Source organism: Primulina huaijiensis, chromosome 12 (genome assembly GCF_012295235.1).
Source record: "Primulina huaijiensis isolate GDHJ02 chromosome 12, ASM1229523v2, whole genome shotgun sequence".
In the NCBI taxonomy this organism is placed as follows: domain Eukaryota; kingdom Viridiplantae; phylum Streptophyta; class Magnoliopsida; order Lamiales; family Gesneriaceae; genus Primulina; species Primulina huaijiensis.
In genome coordinates, this window is record NC_133317.1 from 10,246,373 (window position 1) to 10,267,627 (window position 21,255).

Here is a 21,255-nt window from a genome sequence, read left to right on the forward strand (position 1 = left end):
AATCCAATCCATACAGTTCCACGTACAATCCGGGAAGGAAGAATCATCCAAATTTTTCTTGGAAGAATACTGAGAATTCTCTTAATCCAATACATATTCCTCCACTGTCCATTCCTCAACAAGTGAGACAATAAGGATTATTGGTAATAGCAGCACCTCTAGGATTCAAGAAAGGAGACCAGAGACCAATTTATGAGGATTTTATGATGAAACATGTTGCAGGGATGGAGATGAGGCTGCAAAATCATGATGCTATCTTGTAAAGGTTGGAAGCTCAAATGGGTCAAATAGCCAATTAGTTAGCAAATCGACCCCTTGGAGCACTCCCAAGTGATACTGAGAAAAATTCAAAAGGAGTGAATGCAGTGAGTACAGTGATCAAGGCCGATGAAGAGGAACCAAAGAAGCAGAATTCTACAGATGTGGAAGAAAAGAATGATGGAAGAGTGAAATCAAAGACGGAAGATGCTAAGGAACAAAACACACACACCACCCCTACACGAAAGACATGTAAGAAAGGAAAGGAATTTGATTCTAATGATAATATTGATATTAATACATTTCGTTTTCCTCAAAGAACAAGGCAACTACAATTGGATCGTCAATTTTCAAAATTTTTTGAAGTTTTTAAGAAATTGCACATAAATATTCTTTTTGCAGAGGCTTTGGCTCAAATGCCTTCTTATGCTAAATTCTTGAAAGATATTTTGACTAAAAAGAAGAAACTTGTTGATTCTGAAACTGTTAAGCTTTCCGAGAAGTGTTCATCTATTTTGCAAAATAAATTACCTCCTAAGCTTAAGGATCCAGGTAGTTTCTCCATTCCTTGAACTATAGGTAACTCTAATTTTAACAAGGCATTGTGTGATCTTGGTGCTAGCATAAATCTTATGCCTTATTCCTGCTTTGAGAAATTGGGGATTGGAGAAGTTAAACCAACCACTATTTCCCTTCAACTTGCTGATAGATCTATTAAATATCCTAGAGGGTTTATAGAGGATGTTTTGGTTAAAGTTGATAAATTCATATTTCTAGTTGACTTTGTTGTGCTAGACATGGAGGAGGATCGTGAGAACCCCCTTATTTTAGGTCGTCCTTTCTTAGTTACTGGAAGAGCTCTCATAGATGTGAAAAAAGGTGAGTTAGTTTTGAGGTTGAATGATGAGAAGGTAACTTTTAATGTTTTTCGTAGTATGAAATATCCTATTGAATCTTCTGATTGTTATATAATAGATGCTGTTGATGATATTGTTGAGTGTAGTGTGCAGGATACTTTAATTGAAGATCCACTGGAGATGCTTTTGGTGAATTCAAGGTCCACGGAATCAAACAGAAAAGAGTTGGAGAAATGTATGAACTACTTGGAGGGATCAATGCCTCTGCCACGATTGGTAAATTCAAAGATTGGGGAGCTTGGACATATTCTAAAATCACTTAAACCTTCCTTAGAAGAACCTCCATTCCTCGAACTCAAACCACTTCCTCCTCATTTAAAATATTTATTTTTGAAGGAAGAAGATAAACTGCCAATAATTGTTTCTTTTTCCTTGACAGGTGATGAGGAAGATAAGATCTTGAGAGTGCTGAAGGATCACATATGTGCCATTGGATGGAGCATAGCTGACATCAAGGAGGTTAGTCCATCCATGTGCATGCACAAAATTTTAATGGAGAAAGAGAACTCCCCCGTTATTCAACCCCAAAGGAGACTAAATCTATCTATGCAAGATGTCATAAAAAAGGAGGTAATCAAACTCCTTGGTGCAGGTATGATCTTTCCTATATCTGATAGCAAGTAGGTAAGTCCTGTGCATGTTGTTCCTAAGAAAGGGGAAATCACTGTTGTTGAAAATGAAAATAGCGAGTTAATACCTACTAGAACTGTGACTGGGTGTGGTGTTTGTATTGATTATCGCAAATTGAATGATGCCACAAGAAAGGATCACTTCCCCTTACCTTTTGTTGATCAAATGTTAGAGCGTTTGGCAGGTCACGCTTTTTATTGTTTTCTAGATGGTTATTCTGGATATATGCAAATACCCATAGATCCCGAAGATCAAGATAAGACAACTTTTACGTGTCCCTACGGTACTTTTGCTTATAAAAGAATGTTGTTTGGTTTGTGTAATGCTCCTGCTACTTTTCAACGTTGTATGATGGCGATTTTTCATGATATGTTTGAAAAGTATATTGAGGTCTTCATGGATGACTTTTCTGTTTTCGGTTCTTCCTTCGACTCTTGTTTGGTTAATTTGTCAAAAGTGCTAAAGAGATGTAAAGAAACGAATCTTGTACTTAATTGGGAGAAATGTCATTTCATGGTAAGGGAAGAAATTGTCCTTGGTCACAAAATTTCTGAAAAAAGGGATTGAAGTGGATAGACCTAAAGTAGATATCATAGAAAAGCTTCCTCCCCTACTAATGTCAAGGGAATTCGTAGTTTTATTGGAAATGCAGGTTTTTATAGGCGATTTATCAAGGATTTCTCAAGTATTACTAAGCATTTAACTAATATGCTAATGAAAGATGTTCTTTTTGTTTTTTCTGAGGATTGTTTACAAGCTTTTCAAGCATTAAAGCAAAAGTTGACCACCACCCCGATCATTGTCCCACCAAATTGGAATCTACCTTTTGAACTCATGTGTGACGCAAGTGATATTGCTTTAGGGGCTGTTTTGGGGCAAAAGAGGGACACCTTCTTGCATGTAATCTATTATGCAAGCATGACACTTTCAGGAGCTCAATTGAACTACTCTACTACAGAAAAAGAGTTGTTGGCTGTTGTGTTTGCTTTGGACATGTTTCGGTCATACCTTGTAGGGAGTAAAGTGATAGTCCACACGGATCATTCAGCTTTGAAGTATCTCTAAAACAAGAAGGAGGCCAAGCCAAGATTGATTAGATGGATCCTTCTACTGCAACAATTTGATATAGAGATCGTGGATCGCAAGGGACTGAAAACCAAGTTGCTGATCATCTATCGAGATTGGAGAAGCCCGAGGAAGGTAAGTATGTAATTAGAGATGAATTTCCTTATGAGAAACTTTATAACATCTCTAATTTACCATGGTATGCTGATTTTGTCAATTATTTGTCATGCAAATTGATTTCTTATCACCTTACATATCAGCAGAAAAAAGAAGTTCTTTTCAGATTTAAAATATTATCTTTGGGAATATCTTTTTTTGTTTAGAATCTGTGCAGATGGTATTATTCGTATGTGTATTCCAGCGGAAGAGGTAAGTTCTATACTTGCTCATTGTCATAGTGGTCTAACTGGAGGACATTTTGGGGCAAGTAAAACGGCCACAAAAATCCTTCAAGCTAGATTCTACTGGCCTACACTGTTCAAGGATGCACACACTTATGTTTTGAATTGCAATGAATGCCAACGTGTTGGTAATATTTCAAGGAGACATGAAATGCCATTGAATAATATTTTAGTCTGTGAATTGTTTGTCATGTGGGGAATTGATTTCATGGGGCCTTTTCCAGATTCCTTAGGAAATAAATATATTTTGGTGGCTGTGGATTACGTATCCAAGTGGATGGAAGCAAGTGTATGTAGAACCAATGACTCTAAGGTTGTGATCCAATTTTTAAAGAAAAATATTTTTGCAAGATTTGGCACACCTAGAGCCATTATTAGCGATGGGGGAACACATTTTTGTAATTGACACTTTTAATATCTTTTGGCTAAGTATGGGGTCACACACAAAGTGGCAACACCTTATCATCCTCAAACTAGTGGTCAAGTAGAAGTGTAAAATAGGGAGATTAAGAAAATTCTTGAGAAGACCGTTGGATCTTCGAGGAAGGAATGAGATAGTAAATTGGATGATGCATTGTGGGCATATAGAACAACATTCAAAACCCCTATAGGAACTTCTCCTTTTCGTGTGGTCTATGGAAATGCTTGTCACCTTTCTGTTGAACTAGAGCATAGGGCATTATGGGCTACTAAATTTTTGAACTTTGATGTGCAAGCTACAGGTGATCAGCGTCTTCTACAACTCAATGAGATGGAGGAATTTCGTCTTGATGCATATGAAAATGCAAAAATCTACAAGGAAAAGACAAAGAAGTGGCATGATGCAAGGATTGTGCACATGGAATTTGAGTTTGGACAAAAAGTGCTTCTTTACAATTCTCGTTTGAAAATCATGCCAGGTAAACTTCGTTCGAAATGGTCTGGGTCATTTACTGTTACTGAATTTTTTCCATTTGGTGTTGTAGAAATCCATGGAGATTTTGGAAATCCCTTTAAAGTGAATGGACATCGATTGAAAATTTTTCATGAAGGAATTGTGGAGCAGGAGGAGCCGAGTACTCATTTGCACGATCCGACCTAATTTATAAAGGGAGTTGTCTAGCTATAGACAATAAATTTAGCGCTTGCTGGGAGGCAACCCAATGATTTATTGTATTTCGTTTTATTTTATTTATTTTTTTTAATTTTTCATTTTGTTAGGATAATCTTCGGTGATTTTGGTGTGTGCAGGGAATATTGGAATGAAACAAGATGATTTAGATACTGAAAAAGCTGAAACTGTTGAAAGAAGAGATTCTAAGCATTGAGGAATTCTACCAACCCCATGTAGCACTTCATGGATCTTAAAGCAACACTGCCAGAGAAGTGTTCTGTTACTATTCTATACTCGACTTCTATATTATTTTTAAATGACATGACACTGAGGACAGTGTAAATCTAAAGTGTGGGGGGATTTGTGTTTTGTTTCACGTCACCACACTTAGCATACTAATCCTCGAGCATGAAAATTTTTTCTGGTTATTCTTTGAGAAACTGCACTTGTGATTACATGACACACTAATTAATTTTCAAGATTTTTTATCATTTAATAAATTGAATCACACCTGGAACTGATTGAGATGAGTTGTAGTTGTAGCCGAAGAATTTGAGCATAAACTAGTTTTATATCATATTTTGAGACATCATCTATGCACTTCAGGTCATACTTATATGAATTAATTTTGAATTGGAAAGAGGTGAGCTCATACAAAATAAAAAACTGAAAGGAAAAAAAAGAAGAAGAAAAGAAACAATCTAGAACTTGTCTGATTATCCTTCGAGACGAAAATATGGAGGAGAATGACTTAGGGATGATTTAGGCGATTTTGGACCGTTTGAGCCTTTCGAGCCTACCCAATGCATCATTCATATCCCTAGTATCCCTTTTTGAGCCTAATAAATCGAATGGAGTGGGTCTAAGACATACAATTAGCCCTCATTCACATTCCTTCAAAATCCCACATCAACTACCCAATTTTAGCTTATACACTATTCCTATACCTTAATTTTGAGAGAAATAAACCCCTTTAGAGCTTTAAAATTTTCAATAACTCCCATGTGTTGATAATTGATAAGAAAAATTGGAGGAGTTTGAAAAAAAATCAAGAAAAAAGAGTTGGGGATTGATGAAAAAAATAAATGTCTAATGAAAAAGGAAAGGATGAAGGAATTTTGTATGATAAGGTGATTGAAAAAACTAAAAAAGAATGTCGTTGAGGATTGAAAAAAAAATCTGAAGGAAGAGAGAAAAAAGATGGGGGAAGTTGAACGAAAGTTGAAAAGGTTAGATGTAATATTATGAAATTCAATATAGGGAGGAAGATAAGAGATAAAAGAGTGCGTTGTATCATTAAATTGTTTATTTTCTCTTATTTTGAATATCTCTACCTTTATTATAGCCGTGAGCCGTGGTCTAACATCATAAGCTTGAAAAGACCTATTGACCGGGCCATATTCCTCCAACATTTAGTGGAGAAAGATATGAAAGAAAAGCTTATGGAGAGTTTCTTAAAAAAAAAATTCAGAAAATATGAGCACTTCTTGAACTAAACACCTTTGAGGAATATGAGTTTCGACTACCACACTACACACGTCGCATTATTTTGATCTTTTCTAGTGAATGTTTGAGTTCTAAAGTTGCAACGAAAGTGAATTTTACGATTTTCGAAGTGTGATCTTTTGATTGAGTGAGACGGAATTTGGTAGGTTTAAAAGTGTTGATTGTGTCATTTTTGTGGTGAATCATTGAATATTCCTTGGTAATATTTTTATTCTCTGATTTGTTCGAGGACGAACAAAGGCTAAGTGTGGGGGATTGATAAGGCCAAATCTTACAAAGATTTTAGGGATTTGATTTTATAATATTTGTCCTTATCTAGAATTTTTATCCCTAATTATGTGGTTATTTGAATTAATAATTGTAGATTTGAATAAAAGAGAAAAAATGCTTAAATTGAGATATCAAATAAATTTACAAGACTTCAAAGTAAAAAATATCAATTCCCCACATGACAAACAATTCACAGACTAAAATCTATGTAGATCTAGATAAAATTAAAATCTCACAATTGACAATAAAATCTACAATTTTATCTACCTTTTTTTTTTGTTTGACATGGGTTTAAAAGATTTGATGGATGAGACCCATTGAGAAGAACAAAAAGAGACAGAGACGTACAGATGGAGGAGGACAGAAGAGCAAAAGGGAAATAAGAGAAGATGGAAGTGCAGGAAAGAAGAAGGAAGTTAACAACAGAGAAGGGGAAAAGAGGAAGGAAGCGCATAACAGAAGACTACAGTGAAGCAGCAACAGTGAGGAAGTGCAGAAGGGAGGAAGACAGAAGGCAAAAGCTGGATGAATTCCTCAACACACGCCAAAACACTGGGAATTGTTTTCATTCTTTCTTAATTATGTTTTCTTCATTGAATTTAAACATGGATGTGCACTTTTGTTTTGAACTTATGATGTAGATTTTTATAGACTAGGGCCACGATAGGGCCGAGACAAATTATTTTTGATGTTTTGAGTTTGATTCAATTATATTATTTATTTTATTCATTGATTGATGTCATTTATCACATGTTCTTTTAATCTGGCCAATTAAATAGAATATTTGTTGGTTAATCTAAAACTAGAAGGCGGTAGATTAATATTTGCTTCATACATCAATCAACACATAGTTAAACCGACTAGAAATAGTATTTGGTTTCAGTGTGCGACTTTAGGTTGAAAAACTGGAATTTCACAACGATCTAAAGCGGTTGAATATAATTAAATTCGGTTAAGAATAATTGGACTGTTAGATTTAATTAGGTTTATTAATTCGAGAAATCATTTAATAAAAAATTTTGAGAATTCCGTCATTAATTAAATAATTAATTTATTGAATATGAATTTGACACGTATATTATAAGTTGTCTCGGTACAGTTTTGCGCCTTAGTCGTTTTTAAATAATTTGAATTTTCGTCTAAATCAATAGTTTGGATTGTTTTTGCTTTAGTTAATTAATTTAAATTGTTTAAATTAGTTTCAATTAATTTATCTCATCTCACTCGAATTTGATTAGCCTAAATTAGGAAAAATAATTCATATTCTAGTATTTAAACATCGATCTCTGTGGGTACGATACCTGGACTCATCATCCAATTACTATTACTTGAACTAGTCCGTCTGCTAGATTTATTCCCAACCGAAATAGTCGGTCAAATCTGTATAGCAAAAAGAGAAGTTTTTCCAAATAATTTGGAAGAAGAATTACCAAAGATTGCTGGAAGAGATTTCTCCATAAGAATCTTAATCTTATGCTAAGAGATTAAGATGACTGACCTCGTAATCGGAGGTGCTGGACAAACGTCTTGGTATAAGGTAAAAACACCATCGATTTATTTTCATGATACAAGAGCTGACATTTTGCTAGGAAATAATTCTCTACAAATGTTTAAGTCCTATAATCAAGAAAATGAGACTAGAAAAATAGTGTTTACAAAACCTTGTGATCATACAATCATAGCCCAGCGACTACGAGAGGCATTTTACAGAAAATTACCAATTCAGTTTCGCAGCAAGCATGGCGATGAAGGAAAAGTTCTAAACCCAAAAAATTAATGATTCTAGACGGTTCGGAGAAACAATGTGTAGAACCCAAAAATTCAGTACACGTAAAACTCATGCATTTATTTAATTGTTAAATCATTTAATTAATTTTAAAATGATTTGAGTGATGTATGATTTATGAAATTTCATTATTTTTAATTATTTATGTTTATGCAATACACGTTAAAAGGTGTTTCTCGAGTTTCATGTTTCGGGCTATTATTCGATGCGGGATCGAGTAAAAGAGACCAACGACGATTTTGGCGATTTTAAAATGTGGTATTTTATTTTAGGTTAGGATTGGGGCATTTTAAATGATTTATTTAGTTTTTAGCATTTTTAAATCCTAATTTATTTATTAGGTTATTTTTAAGATTTTTAAAACTTTTAAAATTGATCACTTGGGTATTTTTATTTTATTGGAGGATTTTAGTAAATTTAGTATTTGATTAATATTTAATTAGCATGTTAATTATGTTATTAAGCAAAATTTTTCCCTAATTAACTACAAACACACGCACACACACATTATCAACCACACACACATACACGACACACACACACACACAATTCTCCCTTGCAATTTCATTTCAATTTTTTTTAGAGATAGTAGGGTTCTTAGAACAAGAGCAGCCGCCCCCTCCCTCTCCAATTTTCCAGCAATCCTTCGTTGATTTTTAAGATAGAAATCGCGCCACGGTTCGTCCCAGATCAACCCTCGCATCCTTCCCGCTTCGGTATCGTCGTTTCAAGAGTTTTAAAGATCAAGAAATGTATATTCTTTTGTTTATGCATCGATCTCGTTGTAAAATATGTTTTCATGTTTATTATGTGTAAAAAATTCATGTATGTTGTGCAAAGTTTGAGCAAAAATTGGTTGGATCAATTTTGAAACGATTTTGGTTCTAAAAACCCGAACTCTGCTGTCATTTCATGTACTGTGCATTTTCGGTCACTTATCTTTAAAAACTTTCAACATATAAAACATTTTTATGGAGTCGAGTCAGTGTCATAGCGTCCTAAGATGAGTCTCGATGGATTGGTTCAAGATTCGCATGATTTAGTTAGGAGTATTAAGCTTCAAATTGCGGAGTCCAGTGCACTCGACGCCCGAGCGGTAATTTCTTACCGCCCGAGTGCCACTCTTTCTGTCTGAGGCCAGAAGACCTGGCGCTCGACCAGTAAGATATTATCGCCCGAGCGCGGGGCCAATTGGAGGAAGGTTTGGTTTTCATTTAGCTTTAGGTTTCAATAGTGAGTCCATCTCTTTTATTATTTGAGAAATGTTCACACATCATTTTAGAGTTTGTTTCGGGGTTTGATGTCATGGTTAGTATGATTAAACGAGGTCAAGTTCCGAGTGCTCTAGAATGTCATAAGCCTTTTATTTACTTCGGGGTTGAGTACGAGTAGTACGTCTAAGTTATGAAAACTAAGCACTTGATAATGTGTTAGTATGTGCAGCAGTGGACCCAAAGCGAGATCCAACGAATCCCTCAACGCCAGGTAAGTATGTTCGACGTGCAAAAGAAAAACACTTTTATGTTTTTGAGGTATGCTAAATGTTTTGTGACCAACTATGAACAGGTTTGGAAGCCGGTGAACGTGGCCGGTGACCTTTCCACCCTGGTAAAGCATGACCGAGTTTAGATCAAGATTGGAAAGCGGTAAAGCATGACCAGGGACCAATCCACCCGATAAAGCATGACCGGGATCTCATGTATGCGGTAATGGACATACCTACAAGCCCAGTACTGTGGTTTAGTCTGATCAGGCGCATTTATGTATGGGTCACTTGCTTTGAAACATATCTCTTCACAAAATGATGAAGTTAAGCATGTTCAAGAATGAATGATACAAGTATGTTTATGAAAGGTTTTATGATGATGGCACATCTATGTCTATGTTATTACATTCAAATTTCAAGTATGTACGCTCTACTTTAAAGATGCATGTGATTTTATTATGTATTACTTGTTATGCCCAGTTTATACGCATTGAGTCTTTAGACTCACTAGACTTGATCGATGCAGGTGAGGATGAGGATGAGAAGAATCGGGGTGGGGACCAATGAGCTAGTTTGGGCTGCGCAGGAGGCTAAATCCGAGGACCGCTCATGTTTTAAGAATCTTATGAATGCTTGTTTCAAATACTATAATTTTCACGAGTTTTCTTTACGATGATTAAACAAGTATTTTTACAAATTTTGATTGTAGTTGTTATTAATTCAAATATTTTTGGACGAACAGTTTAGCTTTAATGCATTTGAATGATTATTATTTATTTAAGAAAATATTTATTTTTCCACAAATTTAAAATATTTTAAAGGTATGGTACGTTACACAATGCTCCAATTACGAGCAGATAAACCTTTGCAACCAAAAGAAATAGAATGTCTCAAGATAGCTCTACATCAGAATGAGGTAGAGTTTGAATATAAGATATCATTAGAGGATGTCAAGGGAAGGATCAAAGAAAATTACAATGAAGATCCCTTGCACTACAAAAAAAAGGCCCACGACAACGGTTTTTCACCGTCGTTGTAGGTCTTTTAAAACTGTTGTTAAAGTCCTTGTGGTTAAAGGGTGCGCTCAAAGACGACGGTTTTTATCCGTTGTTGAAGCTACAATTTGCGATGGTTTTTGACAAATCGTCGCAAATAAATTTAGCGACGGATATTTGTAAAACCGTCGCTAATTTGCCGTCGCTAAAATTAGCGACGGTTAGTTAATAAGTTCCGTCGCTAATTTTAGCGACGGTTAGTTCATGATTCCGTCGCTAATATTTTCAGTAAAATAAAAAAAATTTACTTTTAACAATTTAATAATTCTAAAAAAACTTATAATTTGAATAGACTAACAATATATGAGATCTTAACTAAAACTTAAAAATTTAACAAAAAATAAAACGAAAAAATTTACCTTAAATCGAAACTAAAATCATGTTAGAAAAATTTTAAGTGTTGTGAAGTTGTGTGTTAAAATTTACCTTAAATCGAAACTAAAATCATGTTAGAAAAATTTACCTTCAATCGAAACTAAAATCATGTTAGTAAAAACCATTGTCGTAGGTGTGTTGTTGATTTTGATTTTTCTTGTAGTGTTGGCATGGTGGGATAAAAATCAACTCAAAGCTTGTCATAAAACTAAGGAAGGAAAAGAGTATGAATTTGTCCGATGCAAACCTATCCCAATGAAAATAGTTGATCAAAGGGATATGCAGATTATAATCAAGGAACATTTGGACCTTGGTTTAATCAAAACAGGAATTTCATCATACAACAGCCTAGGATTTCTGGTAAGAAATCGTGGTGAAATAAAAAGGAACAAACCCAGACTTGTAATTAATTACCAAGGAATTAATAAAATTCTGGAGTTTGATGGGTATTTTATACCTATTAGAGAACATCTGATTATTTACAAACGCAATGCAAAGATATTCTCTAAATTTGATTGTAATTCTGGATTTTATCAAATTCGGATGCAGGAAGAAAGCAAGAAATTCACATCTTTCTCCTCACCCCAAGGACACTATATCTGGGAAGTATTACCAATGAGATCGGCTAATTCACCTCAGATATTTCAAAAGAAAATGGATAATCTATTTAAATATTATTTCAAATTTATGTTTGTCTATATTGATGATGTTTTAATCGCATCAAAAAATATGGAAGAACATATTAAGCATTTAGAGATTTTCTCTGATGTTTGTAAAAAAGAAGGACTGGTTCTATCAGAAAAAAAAAAGCAGTCATTGCTACAAGAAAGATTGAATTCCTCGGACCAGAAATCGATGAGTCTGGAATAATTTTGTCGGATCATAAAGTAGAAAAATGCAAAATTTTCCAAACAAGCTAAAAGAGAAGAAACAACTTCAAAGTTTTCTGGTATTTGTTAATTTTGCTAGGATGTTTATTAAAAACGTAGCAAAACATAGGAAAGTGTTCAGTCCATTATTGAAAAAAGATTCAAAATTTATATGGACAAAAGAACATACACATGGACTTAGTCAACTAAAGGAGATTTGTAAAAATCTTCCGAAAATGACTATTCCTCAAGGTGAAGATGATCTGGTATTATATATGGATGCCAGTGATCATTGGTGGGCGGCAGTTTTAACCAAGCTCACACCAGAAGGAGAACAACCATGCATATATTGCAGTGGACTCTTCTCAGACGCAGAAGCCATAAGATGTCATATCAATGAAAAAGAATTCTATGCAGTAAAATAGGCTTTTGAAAAATAGCCATTATTTTTACTTGCACAAAAGTTTACTTTAAAAGTTGATAACACATAGGTGAATGATTTTTTAAGAAATAGAATAGAGTCTAAATCTGAGAAAGCCAGATTATTAAGATGACAAGCGTTATGTCAAAATTATATTTTTGATATTATGATTACTAAATCTCATGAAAATATTCTTGCAGATTTTTTAACAAGAGATGTACAGCGGTAATATCGATGCCATCATAAAAATGCAGAGACATTTGAGGGAACACCTTGAAATGCTTCAAAATGAGTTCAACAAGCTGGTCTTAAACACAGAAGTTGCGGGAAGGCTACAACAAGCCGATTAGAGAATTGTCTCTGATCGAATCACAAGATGTTTACAGGCCTATACTCAGTTAGGGTCGGTAATACAAAGGCCTATCCTCCCAGGTATTGAGAAACCACTGGTTTCCCAAATGGAGAGTTTTCGAGTGCAGGACTCTATACCTGGAGAAGGGGATTCAAATAACGTTAGCACAAGTGTTAAGTTAGGATCATCTCCACATGATTCGGCCAAAACAAAAATTGAGACTCCAGATCCTTATCTCGAGTCCTCAAGTCAAACCTTCACCTCGGGGATTGAAGAGGGAAAGATCAACCTTAGACCTAATACTGACAAGGGTAAATCTAAGGTTGATACTAATGAAGCTACAATTTTTCCATTTCAGGTTACCAACAAAACTAAGAGAAATTAAAAACAAGAGTAGGCATTAACCCAGTTACAATCAGGGTTGATGTTTCAGGGAAATATCCTAGGGTATGGATGAAAATTCATATCCAAAGGAATTGAAAGCATGGTATGAATTCGGGGCTCTTGCCTCAGTTTATACCACATCACCAAGCTTCCCAGAAATTTCAGGACTACCTAAATGGATTCAGGAAACTAAAACATCCACTACTCGTTTTCTTAAAAAGTATTAGAATTTTTTATTTTTTTTACACTCGCAAGAATTAGCCGAACACATACATATGGATATGTATACTTTTAAAATATAATTTGCCCCATTTTTAAAAATAAAACTACCAACTATATTTAAAAATGAAAAGAAATAGTTTAAGAACATAAAATCGTCAAACGTTTTCAACTCCTAACTTAGCAATATTGCTAAAACTAACAACCTCTAAAAAAACCACTCAAAAACATAATAAAAGTCATAAAAATATCTTTAACATAAACTTAAAATCCTAAATCATAAACATAAGTGCGGAAAAACTACTAGCGCTGATCCTCGGGTTATGTGCACCTTCAGTCCAGCAAAGTCAACCATCAAGACCTCCTTCCACGTTAATATCATACTCACATGCATCGATCAAACATAGTTAGTCTAAAGACTCAACACACCATATTCTTGATAACAAATAATACGTATACAGATCACATGCAACAGTAAAAATACTTTTACGTAAAATAACATTTTCATAATCATGCATAAACTTAAACATTTTCCATATCAACATAACCATAAACATTTTCATATTATTATCAACATATTCATATTCATCATATACGTATACATATTTTTTTCGTTGAATTCAGATCGTTAATTGTGATTTACGTATTCGTACTGAGGGCGATGGATCCATCTAATGTAACCACAGTACCATACGGCGGGGATATCAGCGGCATTCTCACCCATCAACTGAGCCTTGGACTTATGTATTAACATATCATCGTATTCATATTAGTCACAATTACTTCACATCCTTCAACATTTCATATTTTCATCACTTTATAAAATCCATGCATATAAATATCAATTTTCTTTTAAACCAAGCATACAACATATCTTTTAACGTTAACGTTTCATCATAAAATTCCATAAATATTTAAAATAACCATTTTAAAATGTAAAATAGTATTCAGATCACTGTCATGACGTTTACTATTTCTATGTGTAAAATTACCGCTTTACCCATAGACGTAAAATTTCACGTTTTTGACTTTTTATTATTTTCGTTGATTCTAGACCATCCCAAATAATTATTTAAGCTTAAATTAAATTTCTCATATTTATATTTAGCTTAAATAGATGGATTTTCATTTATTCATTAATTATGAATTATTAATGCATTTTAATCCCGAATTAAATTCAAACTTTAATATAAAATTCCCATATTCGAAACATAGACTTTTTATATTAAATTATCCCTCATGAACTATGATTCGACCCCCGTTGAACCATGTTTCAAACCCTAGCCAAGAAAACCCTAATGACCGAACCATGACTAAAGTCCTTGAGCCAAATCGCGTTTTCCACGAGCCATGCCCGAACCACCCTGAGCCATCTTCGAACCAGACCTCCCCTGGACCCCTAGGACTCTACCCTATCCCAAGCCGAAGCCACCTGTGTGAGCCATGCGCTGCGGCCGAGACTCCAACCTTCACTAGGACTCTTTGAACTCGCCTAGGACTCTAACCACCAAGCCAGCCCCGAGCCCAGACCCTTGTGCACCCTATCAGGACCCTAGTGACCTAGACTAGCCCAGCCATAACCCCCTAGACGAGCCCGAAGTCCCAAGCGAAGCAGCTGAACTCGCGTGCATGCCCTCGGGTGGAGTCCTAGCTTGCTAGAACTCCTTCCCAGCCCCGGTGATCGAGTCCTAGCGTGTCTAGGACTCTTATCCTAACCCAACCATGACCCAGCCCAGCTTTATTCGAAATTCATGTGCATCTTATCATGGGCTTTCTAGGACCCTTAAATCATGTAAGAACAACCCATAAACAATTCCTAATCATGGCAACCATTCCATGTATGTATACATCATGTTTTTGGATCAAATAACATGCTTGAAACCCAATGTTTTGCATAAAAACAAAAATAAATAAAAGAGGTTCTTGTTTTTCATGTAATTCATATCAAATACATATTTATGGGATGATAGATGAGAAAAGAAAAGAAATATGGCGTGCCTTTTATGTATTTAACGCACGAAATTTCGATGGCGAAGCGAAGAACGACGACGAGAACCCTAGGCTGAATTTTCCTCCACAAAACCGAAGCCTTGCCCTTGAAAATAATCATGTGTGCGTGTGTTTTGATGATGCTAGGAGTCGTGAGAGGTTAGGGGGGGTGGGAGGCATGAATAATGAAATAATGGGGTAGGGTTTGTGTTTAAATATTTGATAAATAAACTTGTGCTTAAGCTTGGACTCATTAGTAAACTATACTAGGCCCAATAAGCCCAATTGTGCATTTAAAATTTATCTCGTTTAGGAAAGTTCATGAAATTATTAGCCGAGTTGCCAAAACGTTCGTATTTTTGTTGAAAATCGAATACAGATAAAAATCACGTACCGGCGTATAAAATCACCTCAAAACTCCTTATTTTCAAAAATAACAAAAGCATCATCCTTAATAATTAAAAATAATTATTTAATAAAATTATTTTCCATTTTTCAGCCTTCGTTCTCCGTTCCTCGATCGCAACTTGAATAACCTTTAAAAATACATTTTAATGCATTCAAGTATAACACTACTTAAAAATCATATAAACATATCAACATAATCAATTTAGCAATTAAAATCAATTAATTAGCTATTTTCCAATTTCCCTAGATTTGCATGCAGTTGGATTACGTCGTCTCAATTTTGGACCTTACAATTTCTCCCTCCCTTAAATAAAATTTCGTCCTCGAAATTAAAACTTACCGAATAGCTCTGGATAGCGACTCCTCAAGTCCCTCTCGTTTTCCCAAGTAGCTTCTTCCTCCGAGTGGTTCAGCCACTTGACCTTGACCATTGGAATGACTTTGTTCCGGAGTTTTTTTTTTCTTGCCTATCCAAGATTTGTGTAGGCCTTTCTTCATAAGTCATGTTTGGAGTCAATTGTAGAGGTTCATGATTTAGTACATGTGATGGGTTCAACGTGTACTTTCGCAGCATCGAGTTATGAAACATATTGTGTACTCCATATAGCATCGGTGGCAATGCCACTCTATAAGCTAGTGTTCCAATCCTCTCCAATATCTCAAACGGGCCTATGAATCTTGGACTGAGTTTGCCTTTCTCGCCAAATCACATATTACCCTTCATAGGTTCTATTTTCACAAATACGTGGTTTCCCACTGTAAACTCTAGGTCTCTTCGTCTTTTGTCGGCATAATTTTTCTGTCGGCTTTGTGCAGTCTTCATTCTCTCTTTAATTTTGACTACTAGCTCGGTTGTCTGCTCGATCAAGTCAAGACCAATCTCCTTTCTTTCGCCAACCTCGTCCCAATGAATAGGTGATCTACATTTCATTCCATAAAGTGCCTCAAAAGGAGTCATCCCAATAGATGATTGATAGCTATTATTGTAGGTAAACTCCACTAGAGGTAATTTCAGTTCCTAACTTCCTTGGAAATCGATCACACAAGCTCGCAGTAGATCCTCTAAAATTTGAATAACTCTTTCAGACTGACCATTGTTTGAGGATGGAATGCTGTGCTGAATAACAATTCGGCCCCCATCACTGCATGCAGACTTTTCCATAATGACGATGTAAATCTCGGATCTCTGTCAGAAACAATCAATACGAGAATCCCATGCAGACGAACTATCTCTCGAATGTACATGTCATCATACTATATCATGGGAAATGTCGTCTTGATAGGTAGAAAATACGCTGATTTCGTAAGACGATCCACTATCACCCATATAACATTAAATCCCTTGATAGTCCTCGGCAATCCCACAACAAAGTTCATAGTAATATTTTCTCATTTCCACTCGAGAATAGGAAGTGGCTTAAGCTTCTCCGCTGGCCTCTGATGCTCCGCTTTGACTTGTTGACATATCAAACACTCGGTCACAAAACGCAGAATATCACGCTTCATTCCCGGCCCTTGGCTTCATCTCTAACTATCCACTTTTGCAATTGCTCATCAGTGGACTGTCCCTCATGGATTATACCTCTCAAAGTCGATTGTGCTGTCAAGGTGGCAAAATTAAGGGCATCGACCCTAGCATACACTGTAAGCTCAAACCGCTGCATCTCGGACTGCAGTGGTCTTTGAAGAGATAATTGAGTAATAATTGCTGCTTTTCGACTCAATGCGTCTGCTACTACATTAGCTTTTCTCGGATGATAGCTAATCTCACAGCGTAGTCTCTCACCAATTCAAGCCATCGTCGCTGTCTCATATTCAACTCTTTTTGGGTGAAGAAGTATTTCAAACTTTTATGGTCGGTGAAAACCTTGCACTTCTCCACATACAAGTAATGTCTTCAAATTTTCAATGCAAAAACTACAGCTGCTAGCTCAAAATCATGAGTGGGGTAGTTTTTCTCGTGAACTTTCAACTGTCTCGACGCATAGGCTATAACTCGGTCGTTTTGCATCAGAACTGCGCCCAAACCAAGTTTAGAAGCATCGGTATACAGAACATACTCTCCTTGCCCCAATGACATAGATAACATCGGCGCTGAAATCAAGGCTTGCTTCAACTTTCAAAACTGTCTTGGCACTCGGATCCTCATACAAACTTTGCATTTTTCTTTGTCAAGGCGGTTATGGGCACCGCAATAGATGAGAATCCCTGAATAAACTTTCGGTAATAGCCAGCTAGTCCAAGAAACTAGGAATTTCGATGACGCTCTTCGGTACTAGCCACTCTCTCACCGCCTCTACTTTGCATGGATCAACTTCCACTCCATCACTAGAAATGATGTGGCCCAAGAATGTCGCTCTATCAAGACAAAACTCACACTTGCAGAATTTTGGAAACAACTTCCTATCTTGCTGTAACGTCCGAAAAACCAACCTACGTAAACCACATGTATGCAAATTATTTTAATTGCTTAATTGTTTTATTTAATTGCTTTTAAATACTTGCATGATATTTATTATATTATTAAATGCATGATTGAATAATTAAATGATAACATGACATGATTACATTAAATTAAAGATTTTACCTGAATATTCGATAATATGCAAGAGAAAGGAGACCGGGGACGACCAAGACAAGAATAATTATTTTTCAAGGCTTCCTAATATGATTTAAAAATGATTTAATTTTTCTAAAAATGTTAGAGATCGAATTATTTTACGAGTCCAGTTCGATTTTTCCCGAGAAGTCTGTTTTGGGCAAACAAAGAGTTTTAAAAAATCAAAAATATTATTTTATGGAAACTAATTTTATAAACTTTTATTATTTAATTAAATAAGTGTTATTGGAGCCAATTTAATTAATAAAAGTAGGCCGAATTACCCTTAAACTTGCAAGCCCAAAACCAAAGCCCATTAATATGTTAATTATATTATAAATAAGTGCCCTAGGTCTACGAAACCTCACAATTCCATACCAAACAGCCGTGAATCACCTTGCACACACCTTCAATAATTTCATATTTTAGGAGCAAGGAAAACTTGTGTTCTTCGTCGCCCGTTCTTCCCTCCTCGCCGACGATTGAAAATTCGAGCATTATAAATGCAAAGGCACGTTTCTAAACTCTTTTAAACATCATACAAATCATAACATATGTGTGTTAATTTTTTATGCATGAAAAATATTGGTTTTTGATGATTTTACGGCGTGATACGTATTTTCAAAGTTTCAACGATTTTACATTTATTTGAAAAACGTTTTTGATTCCGACGGACACACTGTCAATACATGATAAATTATGAATGATTTATAGCCAAAACATGACAAAATAATTGAGAAAACAAGGCTGGAAATCGTGGGCTAATTCAAAAATAGGAACCGTGAGTTTTTTTGGATTCTTGTGTGCATGTTATGGTTCAAGCGGCTCGTTTCTTTGCATGGGGTCTTGGGGCTTGACTAGGGCCAGGGCTTGGGTCCTAAGGATCAGGGCTAGGTCCTAGGAAGAGTCATAGCATGACTAGGACTTGTGGTTCAGGCTGGGGAAGAGTCCATGAAACCTAGGACTCTCCCCAAGCCTTCTCGCGCACGACTTCTGTACCAGGGGGCTGCGGCTTGGTAGGGGCTGGGCTAGGTGGTCTAGGGGATGTCTTGGGACAGTGCAGAGAGGGGTAGGAAGGGTCAAGGCTCGTGGTGGCTCGAGCAAAAGCCCACGCAAAGCAACACACGCACGCACGTGGTCAGGGGCTGGGCTAGGTCTGGGTAGGGTCTAGGCGTGGTCCAGAGATGGCTTGGGTTAGGTGGGCTCGGTGGTTAAGGGCTGGAAGTGTAACGGTCATGGGCTATGGCATAGCATGGGCCTCGGCCCATACCCACGCACCATTAGCTCAATTGGTACCAGGATTGCTGCTAAGATCTATATAAGTCGAGGTGGTCTTGGGTTCTATTCTTGGGAAGGTAAAAACTCCAGTTCCTGGGCTGGATAAGTCCTATGCATAATCGTGCGTGGGTATGGGCCGAGGCCCATGGTCGTTACAATAAAAGGCGCAGCTCAATTGGTACCAGGATTGCTGCCAAGATCTATATAAGTCCAGGAGGTCTTGGGTTCTAATCCTGGAAAGGTAAAAACTTCAGTGCCTGGGCTGGAAAAGTCCTATGCGTAATGGTGTGTGAGTATGGACCGAGGCCCATGCTATGCCATGGCCATGACCGTTACAAGAAGAGTCCTAGAGTCACTAGGAGTTATATGCGTGAGCCTCATCCATGCGCAGGCTCTGAAGTCAGTTTCCAGCAGGGTTGGAGCAAACTAGGGCTAGGTTCTATGGGTCAGGGTTGGTCAGGAGGGTGCCTAGGTGGGTTGGCTCGGGTTTGGCTTGAGGTGGCTCGGGTGTGGCTCGAGTATATTGCGAGATGACTCGGGTGGTTCGTTAAGGTGTCAAAAGCGAAAATTAAAAGAAAAAAATTAGAACCATGGGTCCACGGATGTGGTTCATGGCTCTTAATGGTAGAATAAATAATAAAAATGTTTTGTTTAAAATTTGGGATCGAAATGATGAGTTTTGGATTTATCCGGGATTTAATCGCCTCACGAAACGTTAATTAAAGAATTATTTGAAAAGCCTAGTTATAAGTTTTATAAATTATGGAAAATTATATTTAACCTTAAATAAGTATTTAGAATAATCCCATATCTTTAAAAGTGAGAAAAAGATAAATTTGAGAATTTTTACGTCCAGGGGCAAAACGGTAATTTTACACTTATGAAAATACGTAAACGCTTGGCAGCATCCCGAAGGATCTAACGCATGGTAAAATAATATTATATGATTTAAAATGATGATTTTGATGATAATATGTATTTTTATGATTTATTATTAAGCGGTGCAATTTATACTGTTTAAAATGCTATTTTCGAAAAGCTATGTTATTTTATGATTTTAAAAGAAAAGGAAAAATATTTTGTGGGATGTGAATTGACTGTGGCAAATGATATATGATATGTGAGGGATCCGTTTTAAGAAGGAACGGTGAACTTACAATTTTGTGGAGATGTCGCGAGGGGAAAAGGCCCCAGAGAGAGCCCATTTACGGGAGAAAGCCCAGAGGGAGCCCATTTATGAGAAAAGGCCCCAAAGAGAGCCCGTCTATGGGAGAAGGCTCCCGAGGGAGCCCTGGCGATCGTATTTTCATGGTGGAGCCAAGTGCACACCCCCATGGACCATGTGGAGCTAAGACTGCAGTCGACCAAAGGATAAAAGCTAGTCACTTTCAAGGATCAAACTTCACCCAAAATCATATATGATTGAAGGCTTATGATTAAAATGATTTTTTGATATATGATTCATGATGATGATTAAAGCTATTTTTAAAATGATTTGTTTATGCTCAAAGCTATTTTTAAACGATTTTTAAAGGATTTATTTATGCTTAAAAGTTATTTTAAATGATTTTACTATTTATGATTTAATTATGTTTAAATTATTTTAAATGGTATTTATGTTCAAAAGCTATTTTAAATTAAATCATAAATCTATCTAGCTAGTGCGGAAACATAAAGGTCCTCGAGTGTGCACTGCTGCACTCGATCCACTCAATCGTCAGCACCTCCCATAAATCATCGAATCCTGCATCATACAAATCTAGTGAGTCTAAAGACTCAGCACGTTTTAAGCATGGATAGAAAATAATAAATATGCAATCACATGCATTAAAATCATACTTTCATAAGGATTTATGTTAAGGATTTTTATTAGAGATATTTTTATGCTTTGTTT

General features: G+C 36.1%; 1 protein-coding gene across 1 annotated transcript; it reads left to right on the forward strand.

The window, feature by feature from the left end:
* Positions 1 to 890: 890 nt before the first annotated feature.
* On the forward strand, positions 891 to 4,578 carry LOC140989403 (uncharacterized). Its single transcript, XM_073458606.1, has 8 exons — positions 891 to 1,745; positions 1,800 to 2,274; positions 2,458 to 2,860; positions 2,935 to 3,005; positions 3,205 to 3,399; positions 3,883 to 4,170; positions 4,237 to 4,326; positions 4,502 to 4,578. Exons 1-8 carry the CDS (start codon positions 891 to 893, stop codon positions 4,576 to 4,578), a joined length of 2,454 nt encoding a protein of 817 aa, XP_073314707.1.
* The last annotated feature ends 16,677 nt before the right edge of the window (positions 4,579 to 21,255 follow it).

Coding starts and splice junctions, on each gene's coding strand:
- LOC140989403 (XM_073458606.1), top strand. CDS start 891: ATGCCTTATTCCTGCTTTGAGAAATTGGGGATTGGAGAAGTTAAACCA. Junction 2,275..2,457: donor GTCAAAAGTGCTAAAGAGAT/GTAAAGAAACGA, acceptor TTGGAAATGCAG/GTTTTTATAGGCGATTTATC. Junction 4,327..4,501: donor TGTGGAGCAGGAGGAGCCGA/GTACTCATTTGC, acceptor TGGTGTGTGCAG/GGAATATTGGAATGAAACAA.